General features: G+C 45.5%; 1 protein-coding gene across 3 annotated transcripts in view; it reads right to left on the reverse strand.

Annotated features, from left to right (window-relative positions):
* The window catches only part of XRCC6 (X-ray repair cross complementing 6), a 173,681-nt gene that overhangs the window by 115,755 nt on the left and 41,943 nt on the right, over positions 1–15,983 (reverse strand). For all 3 annotated transcript variants that reach the window (XM_086963493.1, XM_086963496.1, XM_086963498.1), the window contains exons 3-4: positions 15,497–15,609; positions 14,731–14,869 (exon numbers count right to left, since the gene is read on the reverse strand). In XM_086963493.1, the coding sequence (XP_086819619.1) occupies positions 14,731–14,869; positions 15,497–15,609 (252 nt within the window). The remainder of the gene's footprint in view (positions 1–14,730; positions 14,870–15,496; positions 15,610–15,983) is intronic.

Genomic DNA, 15,983 nt, shown 5'->3' on the forward strand with positions numbered 1-15,983 from the left:
GCAAGGTCATGAACTCCATCCACTCAGGATCTCTGTCAGACCCGTGCCCACACAACGTATTCAACAAAGCAGACGCTGCCATCTCACACCAACTACGGAAGGTCATCAACATCTCCTTCGAAACAGCGACATTCCCGGAAAGCTGGAAACACGCCAAAATCAACGCCCTAGTCAAGGAGCCCAAGGCGGACCCCAAGGACCTCAAGAACTTCCGGCCCATCTACCTGCTCCCGTTCCCGGCGAAGGTCAGAGAGAAAATCGTCAACATGCAACTGGCCCGCCACCTGGAAGACAACAACATTTTGGACCCGTCCCAGTCCGGGTTCAGACGAAACCACAGCACCGAGACAGCCCTCATTGCCGCCACAGACGACATCAGGCGCCAACTAGACAACGGCAAGACATCAGCCTTCATCCTCCTGGACCTGTCAGCCGCCTTCAACACGGTCTGCCACCGCACTCTAAAGACACGCCTCCTAGAAGCAGGAATCCAAGAGAAGGCCCTTGACTGGACCACGTCCTTCCTCTTCGGCAGAACCCAGAGCGTCCGCCTCCCGCCCTTCCGATCCGAGGCCGACATCATCTCCGGCATCCCCCAGGGCTCATCCCTCAGCCCGACTCTGTTCAACGTCTACATGGCCCCCCTCGCGGAAGTGGCCTGCCAACACGACCTCAATATCATCTCCTACACTGACGACACCCAGCTCATCCTCTCCCTCACCAAGGACCCGCACACCGCCAAAACCATCCTCCACGAGGGAACGACTGGATGAGGAACAGCCGTCTGAAGCTGAACTCGGACAAGACGGAGGTACTCATCCTTGGACCCACCCCCTCAGATTGGGATGACTCCTGGTGGCCGACCACACTGGGAACAGCACAGACACCCACCGACCATGCACGCAACCTAGGATTCATCCTCAACTCCTCCCTCTCCATGTCTAAACAGGTCAAAGCCGTCTCCTCCTCCTGCTACAACACCGTCCGCATGCTCCGCAGGATCTACAAGTGGATCCTGACCGAAACAAGAAGAACAGTGACACAGGCCCTCGTCAGCAGCAGACTGGACTACGGCAACGCACTCTACGTAGGAATCCCAGCCAAACACCTACGACGACTACAACGCATCCAAAACACCTCCGCCCGACTGATCGTCAAAGTCCCTCGCCGCAGCCACATCACCCCCCCACCTGAGAGACCTACACTGGCTCCCCGTCGACAAGAGGATCACCTTCAAGCTCCTCACCCACGCACACAAAGCACTCCACAATGCCGGACTAGCCTACCTGAACAGCAGACTCCGCTTCTACACCCCCACCCGCCAGCCTCGCCCTTGCAGCTGTTCCCAGCATCCAACAAACAACCTCCGGCGGCAGATCCTTCTCCTACCTTGCCGCCAAGACCTGGAACACCTTTCCTACCCACCTACGGCAGACCCAAGACCTACTCGCCTTCAGAAGACTCCTCAAGACCTGGCTCTTCGAGCAGTAGCAGCACCCCCTCCCCTCAGCGCCTTGAAACCCTCACAGGTAAGTAGCGTGCTTTACAAGTACTCTAATTGATTGATTGATTGTCAGGTGAATTGTTTGGAGGGAATTCATTTTAGCAATTTTAGTGATTTGGGAATGAACCCATTTAGGTCAATGCTGAATAGATGCGCTAAAATCTGTGGTTCTTTGGATCGGCTGGTGAACAAGAGCAATTCTGTTGGCCTGCGTTTGAGTAGGTACTTTGGAGTCACTGTATGTCAGACCGAGGAGATTTTGAGGTAGAATTGGAGTTGTCATCAGATGGATATATATTGATAATAAAGAAGTCGACAGTAGAGGATGAAGAGAGGATGGAACCCTGCAAAGGGAAATGTCTGAGACTTTGCAGCAATATCTGCAGGAGTGGGTGGTGATTGGTGAGGAAAGAGTTAAAACAATGCAGGTATGTATCAGTGACTCCCAGCAATGTGTCTAGGATGTGGATGAGTGACTGATAGATGACTCTATCAAAGGCTGCAGAGAGGTGAAGGGGAATATAGTAGCAGGGTTTTTAATGTAATTTATAAGAAGTATACCTTATACTACTTGGAGCATAACCATGTTCCTGCTCCATTGTGGTCTGAAGCCAGATTGATAAACAAGGGATTGTTCTTGTTCATCTGCTCCTGTAGTTGAGGGGAAACTGCTTTCCCAGTGTTTCTTCCTATGGTTGATAGGGCAAAAAATGGCAAGATCATCTACATATAGTGTAGATTTCACTAGACATGGGTGTGGGGTTGATGGGATCTGTCCTAACTTAAGGACTTTTTGGAGCTTCCCTGAAAGAGGGAGGAGATAACAAGAGGAGATAATGTTGAGGATTGGTGCAGGAGCCTTTCCTTGAAGAAATAAAGATAGAATGTGGTCTTTATGGGAGGTTGCTTGAGCAATTTCAGGATGTTAGCAAATTTAGCATCTGATGGAAGCCGAACATTGCCAACTGTGATTGCAGCAATGGGGCGTACGAGACAGTGTTAATGTATTTTGTGTACTGTCAACGTGGAATCTGATTTGTTCATCTTCTCGGAGATAGGATTGCACGTGTCAACTGATTAAGGGATGGAAAGGTGTGGGAGACACTTTGAGGATGGAAGGCTCTGTCGATGGATGACGTCATCTGGTGTTGGGCTTATTCATTTCTTTGCTTTTCTGCCTACGGATCACTTCTCTCATAGATTTCGGGTTACATAGGTGCCGACAATCTAGGTTCCAGAGACCGCCTGAGCATGAGAGCCACAAATTAATTACAGCTACACGTCTGCACAGGGAGTGCCCGCAATGAGCATGCCGATACAAAAGGGGATGATGGACGGAGCGTTTGAGAAAATCAAACACTCACCCCCAGTCAACTGATCTGGGTTTAATCCATCACCATTCTTTAGCTCACTCTGCCACCCCAGTTCAGACATGACCATATGCAAATCAGTCTGACCCTGTGCCTCATGGGAACAGTCTAGCCCGAACTGCCAAGCCATGTCTATCCTGGACCGGAAACAAAGATCCTGGGACCGGTTTTGGATTCATAATCCTCATCAGCCAGGCTATCTTGAATCCAGTAGCAAAGTGAGCAAGGGACTCACGTTTGAGCATACCCTGCCAACTTAGGCCGAACAAAGCGATACAAAAGGAGATGATGGACGGAGCTTTTGAGCAAATCAATGCCAGCACAAGCCTGAACACGCCTGTCAATGCTTCAACGAACCTAGGTCCCGACAATGCTGCTGATCTGGTCTAGTCAACAGCTTTGACCACAGAATGATCTTTTTTGATAACCTAAATCAGGTACAACAGTTTGTTACTACTTTCACTACACATCAAGGCTTCCTTACTCATAAATCCCCTCAGGAATATGTTCGCCTCTATAAATATTTTGACAAATTTTGGATTTAACAATCCACTACCAAATCCCACAACATCACACATGGCATTAATCAAGGCACGCTCACCCGTCAAACATTCTATTGAGATCTTTTGATTTACTTGCTGACTTCAAACCGGACATGCAACAGTTCACTGAAACTTGGCTGAAATTCTGGTCCTCACCAGTTGCCCTAGATGATTGCCGCCAAGCTATTCATGTATCCAGTCACACAGAACAATTTATAAGTGTTGCAGGGGTATTGGCCTTTTTATGAAGGGCAATATTCCACACTTAGTTCAACCTTTCCGTTCTCTTACTGATACTAAAGCATGCTTCATCACCACCTCATCCCATGCTCAACAAACATACTTTAATTTATTGTGCCCTTTGGCTCCATTCATTCTTTTTTCTGAATTCAATTATTGTAAAGTGTAAGCTCCTCTTATAATGACCTAGTTATTTTGGAAGACTTTAGCAAACATATGATAACTCAGCTGACAGATATACTAAGAGGCTCCTATATTCAGTGTAATCCTTTTAACTCGAACATCTCATTGACCCCAATACCCACGAGGCAGGACATTTTGTTATTAAGTTCGGAATCCTGTTTGAATTCAGCCGAGCAATGAGAACCTCCTTCAAAGCCATTTACTTCACCCAGAAAACTTACATCAGAGTGGCTGGCACGGCAAAAGAATTCCAAACCCTTACTAGGCCGTCAACAGCAGTGCAATCTACTGGGTTTTCTTTGTCTCTATTACACTTGCCTCCCGTGATCAAACCTACCTGCTAACTACAGACCTATTATTACCTTGCTTCCAGCAGCAGCAAAAATGTTGTAATTTCTAAAGGCCAAATAGCTTTTTTCTTTTTTTTTTGTTTAGCATGTTGGAAACTACCCAGTCTGGTTTTTGCGCACATCAAAACACTGAATTATCTATGCTCAGTGGCGGGCGATCTTGCCAGGCTGCTGATCACGATGAACCCAGTTGCCTGATCCTTTTGGATAGGTCAACGGCGTTTGATTCCATTATATCAAAAGATCCTTTCATGTCGGTTTCGCACTACCAGCATTTCATATAAGGTTTGGACTGGTTTACCTCCTTCACAAGCACCAAAACGCAAAATGTATCCTAGGTCAATAGCGGTCCGCCATTTCTGCTGTGCCATATGGGGTTGGCCAAGGCAGCTCCTTATTACCTTAACATATACATGAATCCTTCTACAGCTACGAGCCATTCGATCAATCAATCAATGAGAATTTGTAAAGAGTGGCTGCTTCACCCATGAATGTATTGAGGCGCTGTGGAATCATGCTGCGGGCTCACGCTGCCTGTTGCTATTGGTTGAATAACCAGGATCTTTCAGGCTTGAAGTCTACGCATCCGGAGATGCCTAATTAAACTTCAGGCTGTCAAATTCATCCAGTGATCTCTCTCTCTTGACTGCATTTTGGCAGAACATCCGTGGTTAAATTGGCTTGAACTCAATACTGAAAAGTAAGAAGTGCTCTTCACTGGAGGGTCTCAGTCGCTGCTTTTTTTGGCCCTCAGATCTTGGGCCTCGTCCATAACCTGCCAAACGTCTCACAAGTCGAGGTATTGAAATTAATTCTTCCTTATGGATACGCAATCAAGTTTTGCCACATTTTATTGTGCATTTTCCATATACAACACCTTCCTCATGTGCTTCCTTTGCTTCCAGGTGAAAGTAGATGAATTTGGGTGGCCTCCCTCATAGGTTCCAGGCTCGACTACCATAACAGTCTTTACTTTGGTATCAAAACTGTATTTCTTAATTGACTTCAAACTGTTCAAAACCAGGAAACTTGCTTCGTAATTGATGCCCTACGGTGTTGTAACGCTAAGCTTTTTCTAAGCGCCTTAGGTTAACTGCCAGTCCGTAAACATATCTCATTTAATGCGCTCTGTATAGTTCATGTTTTACAGAGGAACTGTCCACTACACAATGTTTTCAAATATATATCAGACAACTTTGCTCCGTTTCTTCTCCTTGTCCCCATATTCCCTGCTATCACAAATCCTGTTTGGGTGGTTGGGCTTTTCTGGTCCCGGCCAGAACATCCAGGAAAACCATGCTGAAACATCTGCAACTTATATCCAACAACATGGCCTTTAGGAAAGCTCCTATAACTTGGCAATTTTCCAAATTGGTGCAAGTCAGCCTTTACATTTTTCCATTTAGTGACAAAATATCTATGCCTGATAGTTGTGTTTAACAAAAATACAAATACAAATTTTAATCTAATAACTTTCCTTTCACAGAACAACCACGTCCTCCCAGCTTCCCTATTTGGGCTTTAGTGATACTCCTGAATGGAACACACAGTCTGTATATATATCACCAGTGAATATAATTCACCCATTCATACAATGTATTTCATGCCTATTCAATTAATAGATTGAAAAATTGCTGATCTTCTACTGTTACTGGTGGACTCCATATAGTACTCACTGGCTGCTTAACATCACCTTTAGGGCTTAGGTTGGGATCACTCCTAGTACACCCATATAATAGATTACTTGCAGACATACTGGTACATATCATGGTGGTTTATAATGCGTGATCGAGACTATAAGTATCATCCACGCCCATTTTCACACTCTCAGCAACCCCTCATGTTTAAGCATTTACCATGTTTAGAGCACATCCCCCAACCTTGTGTGCCAGACCCAACAGCTCCTGTATCGGTCAAACTACAACCTCACTCTTTTCAACCTTGTGTTCGAAAAGGGCACCCATGAACACGATGCAAACAGAATAAATTATACAATACAAAACGTTGGCTTCACTACTTATGGGTCACAAAAGGAGTATCATTGAAAATCAAGAAGCATAAACACCCGGTTGCAGTAGTAAAAGATTATATAGCTTACGCATATTGCTTGCCCCCAGCTTCGTGGATCCTAACCCTGCCATGTTAAAGGAATGGGGATAAAGTAACCTCATTGCGTCCATGAATTTAATTAAAATACTGATAAAATATGCAATATTGGACAGAGCGACCTTGCTAGAGGAAATCAAAAAAACTTATGAAGAACTTGACAGACACGAGGAAGCAGATATCAAAACGTTAATTGAAAAAAGTCGCAAAGAAATTGGTGAAAGATTAACAAAACACGAGGAAAAAATAAAACTACGGGAGATCAATAAATTCCAAAGAGACCTTGAGGACTATGAAACAGGTCGGATTTATACTTTTTCAAGAAAATTCGACCAGGCAAGAAAACAGCGTCAATTGTCCAACCAAGCCAAAACGATGCAACAATCTAGCGCCAGAAATGAACAAGGAGCTATGAATGCCTTTGACCAAGATACTGTGTCTCTTTCCAGCTCGTGCAGTACAAATGGTTCATCAGCCAGTCTTAACCAGGACAGTGAATTACAAACAGTTTTGGACCTAGGGGAGGAGGTCGATTTTTTAGTCGAGGACAGACTCAGAACCCTACGACCGAGAACGCGCAACAATGGCGCAGGAAGCGTCGCAACTTCAGGCGCAAAGCAAGGCGGCAACGCGCCAAATCAGCCGCAAAACAAAAAGAAGCCCTGGTACAAAAAGAAGAAGAACAACAAAAAACAATAGACATGGCGAGCACCATCACCAATTTATCGAATTTAACTTTATCAACGGCGGAATAACAGCTGTTGTCCCTTGGTTTAAATTACTGTCCGGAAAGTTCCTTTAATTATACTGGCACCAGAGCGGACGTTTTTCTGTTTATCGGGAAACTCAAACTCAAAAAATTCTTTGCAATTAAACTACAAGTCAAAGAAACCAACCGCGCTGGAACCAGTCATCTGCCCAGCGAGGCTACATTAACCACTGCAAGTAACGCAAGAACTCTTTTAACCTTATGTGACTTGGGATCAGATTCTATTCCTAATATGAATGATGATGATATAACCAATACCCAGGACCAGCTTCGAGCCATAGATGTGGCACAAAGGGGAGCAGGGGAAAGCCCTTTCAAGACAGCCAGTAAATTTGTCCCAGTCATGCCCAAGGATGCCGTGGATATATTCCACGAATGTGTGGTGGAGGATTTCAAAGCACTTAATCGGCAAATACACAGACAGAGACATGCAAGGGAGAAGAAACACAGCTCCCAACTAGTCCAGTACAACAGACTAATGGCAAAACTCAGCAAAAATCAGGACATAGTGATCAATTCGTCGGATAAAGGAGGAAACATCGTTCTTTGGCCTAGAAAAGACTATATGATGGAGGCATCCAGGCAATTGAGTGACAATGAATGTTATACAATCAGCAGTGGAATCGAATACAAACGAGCTCGGAACACTTTAAAACGCATGTTATTGTCCTACAAACGGGAACAATTGATATCATTTGAGGAATTCGCATTTTTACATGTGGAAAATCCTGTGATGCTGCATTTATATTAAATTCCAAAGATCCATAAAATGCGTCACCCAACTCCAGGCAGACCAATCATCTCTGCAATAGGAAGTGTGGGTGAGAATGTTTCCAGTTATATTGATTATTTTTTGCAGAGTCATGTCAAAGGTCTTGCCAGTTACATCAAGGACACCGGCGACTTTCTGTCCAAGCTCAATACGATACAATGGCAAACTGAGTGGTGCATTATCACATTGGACATTGAATCATTGTATACCTGCATTGATCACAGCAAGGGTATTGAGGCGATAAAACACTACTTAGGACAGAGAACATGTGAGTACTATGGACACAACAAAATGTTAAGTGATCTAGTAAGCTGGTGTCTAAACAACAATTTTTTCCTGTATGGCAAAGATATTTGGAGGCAGACCAGAGGTGTTGCCATGGGTTCCTGCTTCTCCCCCAGCTACGCGTGTCTACACGTGGGCTGGTGGGAGGAGCGGGATCTTGTGGCCACACCGGGTTTTAACAATGTCCTGTACTGGATGAGATTTATTGATGATGTTTTCTGTGTTTATAAGGGTGACATTACCAATGCACAGCAGTTTGTCGACGCTCTTAACACTAATACCAGCAATCTTTTCTTCACTTCCAACATAAGCAGACACTCAGCCCAATTTTCTGGATGTGCAGGTTGACATCATTGGGAACAACATTTTAACCTCTTTACACCGAAAACCCACTGCTGGCAACAGTATTTTACATGCCAGCAGTAGCTATCCCCGGCATGTAATTGAGAGTATTCCCCTGGGGGAACTTCTGAGATTATAGCGAATCTTCAATAGTGAAGAGAGGTTCAAAGAAGGAGCATTAGCTATGCTGGAACGTTTGAGGGCCAGAGGCTACAATGAGACCATCCTCTCAAGAGCTTTAACAAAGGCGCAGGAAAGGTCCAGAGTGTCTCTTCTGTCATCAAAATCTTCAGAGGTAGACAATAGTGATCAATCGCCTAGGCTCATCATTTCATATAGCCGTCAACAAAAACAAATGAAAGCAATCATCAATAGGCATTGGCATATTTTTAAAACTGATGGCGTTTTAAATTCCAGAGTATCTGACAAACCTGTTGTTACCTTTAAAAGAGCCTACAGCATGCACAGCAAATTAGTTAGATCTAGCCCAGAGCTAGTCAGTGGCAGTGACTGGCTCACTAAAAAGGGCTTCTTCAAGTGCAGCTCTTGCCGTGCATGCAAATTTGGGCAAAACACCACACACTATGACAATCCTTTTTCCGGCACCAAGGTGGCAATCAAGGGCAACTTTAATTGCCGCACGGAGTTTGCTGTTTATGTCTTGACCTGCACCTGTGGCCTGAGCTATGTAGGTAGCACTAGGTCGCAGGTGCATGTGAGGATATTGCAGCATCTCCGTGCAATAGTCAATCATGACTCCGCCTACCCCATGGCTCGACACTTTGACATGGTTCACGCCAGGGACCTGGCGTGTTTAAAATATTATGTCATTGATGCAGTGCCCATCTTGAGACGAGGGGGAGATAGGGACAAAATCCTCAGAAGATTAGAGACTCAATATATTGTGGCGTTAGACAGTAAACAACCAAATGGACTTAACGCAACTGAGGACCTACACAACTTCTTATAAGAAAGGGTTTTCATAGCTTAGGAAACACCCCCTTCTTTATATATGTCTCCCCTAGTGACACCTATGAGGACGGAGCTTTCCCGGTCATTGAATTATTGACAACTTTGGCTATGTATATTGATTTCGGAATTCATTGATGATTACGATCTCTGATAGCCCACTGAGCTTTTGAATCTAGCACACACGCGGAACATTGAAAATTTGTATATATTTCATATATACTGACAATACGTGTGTTTTATTAACACTGCAAATTCTCTCTTTTTTCCTAGTCTTTGCTGGGACTGTACATTATGTCACATAGATTATTCTTTCCCATGCATTTCTTTTTGTCACCTACACGGGCACAAACACATAGGAGCACAAATTTAGGGGTGATTATGTTACACCATGTGTAAATATTTAGTCACATAATCCTGTAAATATTTGTATATAGGTCAGCTTCTCCCCCAAGCACCCATCGCTGGAGTGGACTTCCTGGTCGCTCGCTCCTCCAATCTATCTGCACCTCTCACCGTTGTCCTTGTCTACCGCCCTCCCCTGAACATGCCCCTGTTCGTGGCCTCCCTGCAGGAACTCCTCGCCACGCTGGTGGTTAATAACTCCTCTGTCCTCCTGCTTGGGGACTTTAACTACTGGCCTGGCGACCCCAGGGAGGACTCAGCATCCAAGGACTTCACGGCCACTCTCCTCTGTCTCAACCTTAAGTCCCATGTTCTGGTCCCTACCCAGAATTTTGGACACATCCTGGACCAAGTCTGGTCATCCCAGGACATAGTTTCCCCCCCCAGCATCCTTCCATGTACATGGTCTGATCACTCTCTCATTTCCTTCTCTATCACCACTGGTTCCCCCCACAAGCCCCTTCGTCCTAAGAATGTCTTCTCCCGTAGCTGGAATCGTGTTGACTTGGCCTCCCTCTCTCACTCCCTTGCTTCTTCTTCCCCAGACCTCACTGGCATTCCCCTTGACTCACAGGCCGCTGCATTTGGTAACTGGCTCTCTTCTGCATGTGATTTAGTAGCCCCCCTCAAGTTAGTCAAATCCATTCGCCCTCACGAGGCTCACCGTTGGTTTAGCCCGGAGCTCAAGACTCTTAAATTGGAGCTTAGACGCTCAGAGCGCCTTTGTCGCCGTAGCTACTGCCCTGACCACAAGGCCAAATATAAATTTCTTCTTAAGGAGTACAAGAAGGCCATCTTGGCCACTAAGACCAAGTATTTTTCTGAACAAGTGGCGCTCTCAGCTAACAAAGCTAAAGAAATCTTCTCTTTGGTCAACAACTTGGCCACCTCTGATCGTGCTTGCCCTCACTTCACTCCCTCCCAGGCCCTCTGCTCTTCTCTTAACAACTTCTTTATCGAGAAGATTGTTAAAATTAAATCTAACATCTTGGTCACTCCTTTTACTCCTCTTCACTCTGTTCCCTCTGCGCCTAAATCTTCCTATTCTTCTTTCCCCCCCCTCTCCTTGGACTCTTTTCTAGCTCTGCTCACTAAAATCAAGTCTGGTTCCCCCACTGACTGTGCCCCTGCCCGCATTCTTAAAACCCTTTTTTCTTCCTGTCCTGATACCCCTCTCTCCTTTCTTAATGCCTCTCTTTCCACTGGATTGGTCCCTTCTTCATTTAAATCTGCTATTGTTTCTCCCATTCTTAAAAAACCTGGTCTCGATTCTTCTCTTCCCTCTAACTTTAGACCTATCTCTCTTCTTCCCTATCTTGCTAAAATTCTCGAATCTTACGTTACTTCCTGTCTCTCTGCTTATGTTGAACAGAACCAGCTCCTGGCTTCTCACCAAGCCGGTTTCCGTTCGGGTCATTCGACCGAAACCGTGGTGTTAGCCGTCCTTGACGAGCTCAAAGCCAAGGCCGACGTCAACTCTCCCCAAGCTTTGATCCTCCTCGACTTGTCCGCTGCGTTTGACACGGTCGACCATAACATTCTTTTGGACCGTGTCAGCGCAGCGGGCATACGAGGCTCTGTCCTCTCCTGGATCACCTCCTTTTTGACAGGCCGTTCTCAAGCCGTTCACCTTCCCGGCTTTTCTGCTTCCCCCCTCCCGGTGCCCTGTGGGGTCCCCCAAGGTTCCTCTCTTTCTCCCCTTCTTTTCAATCCCTATATTCACCCTCTTATCTCTTCCCTTCTTGAGCTGGGGGTCTCTGTGTATAACTACGCTGACGACCTCCAGCTCGTCTTTGATCTTTCCTCTTCTTCTCACTCTCTATCCTTTTTTCACTCCACCATGGTCTTTATTTCTGGGTGGATGAGCGCCAACCACCTCAAGCTCAATCCAGATAAGACTGAGCTTGTCCTGATTGGCGGCTCATCCAGCCCCTGGTCCCCTGCTTTCTGGCCTCCCATTCTTGGCCCTCCTCCCACCCCCGTTCCCTCCGTTAAAACTTTGGGCATCAAGGTCAGACAGGACCTGTCCATGCACGGCCAGGTCAGTGCCGTGGTGTCCTCCTGTTTTTTCTCCCTCCGAATGATCCGGAAAATCTCTCGTTTCTTTTCTCCTGACTCCCTTAAAATCATTATTTCTGCCCTTATCACTTCCCGCCTTGATTATGGCAATAGCTTGTTCGCTGGCATTCCTGCCTATGAAACCCGCCGCTTACAAGCTATCCAGAATCAGGCTGCCCGTCTTATCTTTCACTTGCCCAAAACCCATCACATCACTCCCGTCCTCAAATCCCTTCACTGGTTGCCCATTTTGCAGAGATCCCTGTTCAAACTAGGGTGCCTTGTTTATCGGGCCCTTGATCACTCTGCACCGGCTTTCATCAATTCTTTGATTTCCCTTCACACCCCTGCCCGCACTCTCCGTTCATCATCTTCTGCCCTCCTCACTGTTCCCCGCTTTCACAAATCTCGCACTGGTGGAACCCGTTTTTCTGTTCTTGCTCCCCGGTTCTGGAACTCCTTTCCTCTTTCTATGCGCTCGATCCCTATCTTTTCACACTTCCGTAAAGCGCTAAAAACTTTCCTGTTTGCCCTGGCCTACCCCCGCTAAACCTCCTGGCTCTGTCTGCTCGGTTCTTTAGAGCTCCCAGCGCCAGGAAGCCGTTTTGGCCATCGTGCGCTCTACAAATAATTTCATTCATTCATTCACTCATTCATTCATTCATTCATTCTTAATATTTATGAAATGTGTAAATTCATGAATTATGAATTTTTAATAAATATTGTAGACATCAGCTCGTGGGCATTACACAATTTAGTTGTCACTAATCTGTAACATCGCATGATTTTAGACTGTCATGTTTAATTTTGATACTGGATTGTAATTTGCACATTCTGCATTAGGCACTTTATGTCTGTCTTTTGGACTACTGCATTCAGGCAGGGATCTTCCAGTACTAGTCACTTTTATAGCCCGCAGGTCGGGCATTTCTGCATTCAAGCAGTTGTGATATTTACGTAGGCCGGTAATGTAATTAGTGCAATATTCTTATTTGGGATAAGGACAATGTTCAAAAATATTATAAAATATATTTTTGGTTTTTAACATTTTGACTGATACCACATGAGTTTATAATATGAACTATTGTATATATCGTATTATACACTATATGCATACATACACTTTCTTTGTATTATATGGTTGTGATTTAGTGATTACACTATAATATCAGTCGTCTATATTCCCCATTTGAATTGTTGCACCTATTTCTATGTTCATGTAAACAGTCATGTGATGTACGATAGGAGGTGTGGCCCTTGAGAAGGGTCAGGGAAAAAAGCATATAAATTTAAAGGCTGACTGTTTCAACGGTGTGTGAACAAGAGTACAACGTACTCGAAACGCGTCCTTTGAAGGGTCTTTAATAAAAAATATCATCCTGCCTGTTAAACGTGGGGTCTGCCTTCTTCTTTCGCCGCGCTGCCAGCGTGGAGGTTTGAGGATTTGCGCTACATATATATATATATATATATCCAAGAAAACTCCATCTGTCGAAAGAGCAAAGGCCACACTGGAGGAACCTTTCAGAAGCACTTTATTAAACATTGGCGAATGCATTTCGGCTGCTCGTCAGCCTTCCTCAGCGCCCAAGTGTCCTGGAGGTTTATCAGCAAGCTGTTGTTAAGTCCTGCCTCCTTATGGTGGTTAGTCCATATCCGCTCCGCCCCCTGTTAATCCGCTCACCTGTGCTGGCTCACGTCATTAACGGTGAACTGCAAGGACCAGAATCCTCCATCATGAATTCTGGTCGATGGTGCGCAGGGGTAAACAATTTGCTTGCCAAGTGGTTGTGCGGGGGTTGCAGGGAAAAGTGCGTGCAAAATAAAACCAAATTGTCCAGCTTGTAATTTTTAACCAAGCGCCTCCTCGGGTCCCCCATATATATATAGGAGTAGGGCTGTGAATAAATCCAGTTTTGAATACTACTTGTGGCCTGGACGTCGTTCTTGAGGACTGTGAACGAGTTGGTTGGTGTTTGAAGGGACTGGCGATCCCGTCCGGGGCCCGCCGCTGGAAGTGGCCAATGCAGCTTTGCGCCAAAACTTTTGCTGGAATATATATATATATATTATTGTGATAAAGCTAGTAACTACTGTTCAGTCTGTTTAAGTGCTCCCTGCTGCGGCAGATTGGCAGTAAGAGACTAGAACATTCAACTTACAGAAAAATTAAAGAATTTTGGAATAGCAGAAGTGTTTAACCAAACAGCATGTTGAGTTGCACAGGGGATGCATAGGGGAGGCCCCCAGGAAATGATTGTGGGGATAATGGAGGACCTTGGGCAAGATTTAGAGCGATCTCTTTGAAGAATTCAATATGGTGCAAAATATTACAAGAATGCGTTGCCAAAAAAGCATAACCTTTACTGTTACAGGCAAGTAGCCGATCTTTCTCCAGCACAAGATCTTGGTCATATTCACTGGTCTGGGGAGGAAAATGAAAAATCCTTCGTGACAGCAGTTAACTGTGCTAGCTGATGAATCAAAGGAAGAAAGCCAAGCTGCACAATTCCAGCTGCATGTAGTTAACTTTTTATTACGAGCAACAGCTAGTTGCTCTATGTTGCTTCCTGAAGCCAAACCCTCAGCCAGAGATCAAGGATATCCACCTGGCACTGAGAGACACAGGTCAGGCTGTAACCAGATTACCTAACCCCTCTTACACACCATCTCCCATCTACATAATTTCGCGCTCCTTTGACCTCCAGCAGCCTGGCGAGTCCAGGAGCAGAGCACTCATGGCACAAGATGACCCGTAAATTGCCCAGTGCACACAGGCTCAAACACCTAAAGTGGCATCAGCCTCAGGAAGAAATGTCCCACACATTTGCTTACCTGGTGTGTCCAGGTCGTGCAAGACGTAGACGTGCTTGAAGTCAACACTGTTCTTGTGCTTGTCTGTGGCAAAGAACACAACCCCCACCAGGTCCTGGTAGCTGCTGATAATCTTGCTGGTGTACACGCTGCGGATGCACTAGGGAGAAGAAGGAAGATTAGCACTCTTCACTGGCACCTTCTGGACAGGGCTGAGAATACTACTAAAATAACACTACCTTTCCAAGGGGGTTCTGTACTGCTCTTACAGCGACATACTTTGGTAGAAACAGTCCTGTGCTGCAACACAGCCTCTATGATGGAAAGTCAATAACTGGTCTTGCAGTGAAACATGTTGGAGCTGGTTGGGTGCTGCTGAGGTAACACAGCCCTTGGTGAAGGACAGAGAAACATTGTTCCTACAGTGACACCTGCTGGTTGGTTTTAGATGGTGAACTATCACAGACCCAGGAAAGGGACATCAAAGTGTTTCTCTTCCAGACACACATGAAGGGATTGGATCAGCTGCTGACAGGACAGTGACCCTGGGGAATTTAGAGCCAAGACCTACTCTTACAGTGACACATGTTGCAGGGGTTAACAGTGCTGCGGAAGTAACACAACACCTCAATGGGAGGGACAGTATATCATGTATTGATCTTAAAGTGACAACTGCTCGAGAAGATTGAGAGTGGCAGTGATAATGGGAGGTCAAATAGCGATCTCGCAGAGCGAGCAACAGTCTCCAATGCAAGTGTTCGGAGGGGACAGACTTGGACTCTCTTACCTGCAGTGTCATCTCAAATGGCGATTGCCCACCTTCCTGAAAACTTTCCAACATAGATTTCGAAGCATCAATCAGGAAGATCAAGCTGTCTCGGCCGGAGAAACGAAAATCTCCTACAAAATCAAAAAAATGCAAGGAGAGTGAATAGAATAGAAAGAGAGAGAGAAGGAAACAGAGGCAGATAGAGGCAACAAAGACATTAGGTGAGGTTCACTTTAAGTATAGACATAACGGCAGATAGAAAGACGGTTATAATGTGAATTTTTTTCAGTATGTAAGGGGATCTTTGCCTTCTTTCCAGGCCATTCACAGTCCTTTTCCTACAGCCTTCATTTCCAGCAGAGCAGCAAAAACAACAGAAGCTAAAATAAAAAAAAGCAGGACAGATTAATGATCTGGGTGCACTCCCCTACTACCACACCCATTCTCTTCAGTCTAATTCCCAATCAGTGGGCATGGGGAAAGGAAGAGGCAACCCTGCAAGTGT

Source organism: Lissotriton vulgaris, chromosome 1_1 (assembly GCF_964263255.1).
Source record: "Lissotriton vulgaris chromosome 1_1, aLisVul1.2, whole genome shotgun sequence".
Lineage (NCBI taxonomy): Eukaryota > Metazoa > Chordata > Amphibia > Caudata > Salamandridae > Lissotriton > Lissotriton vulgaris.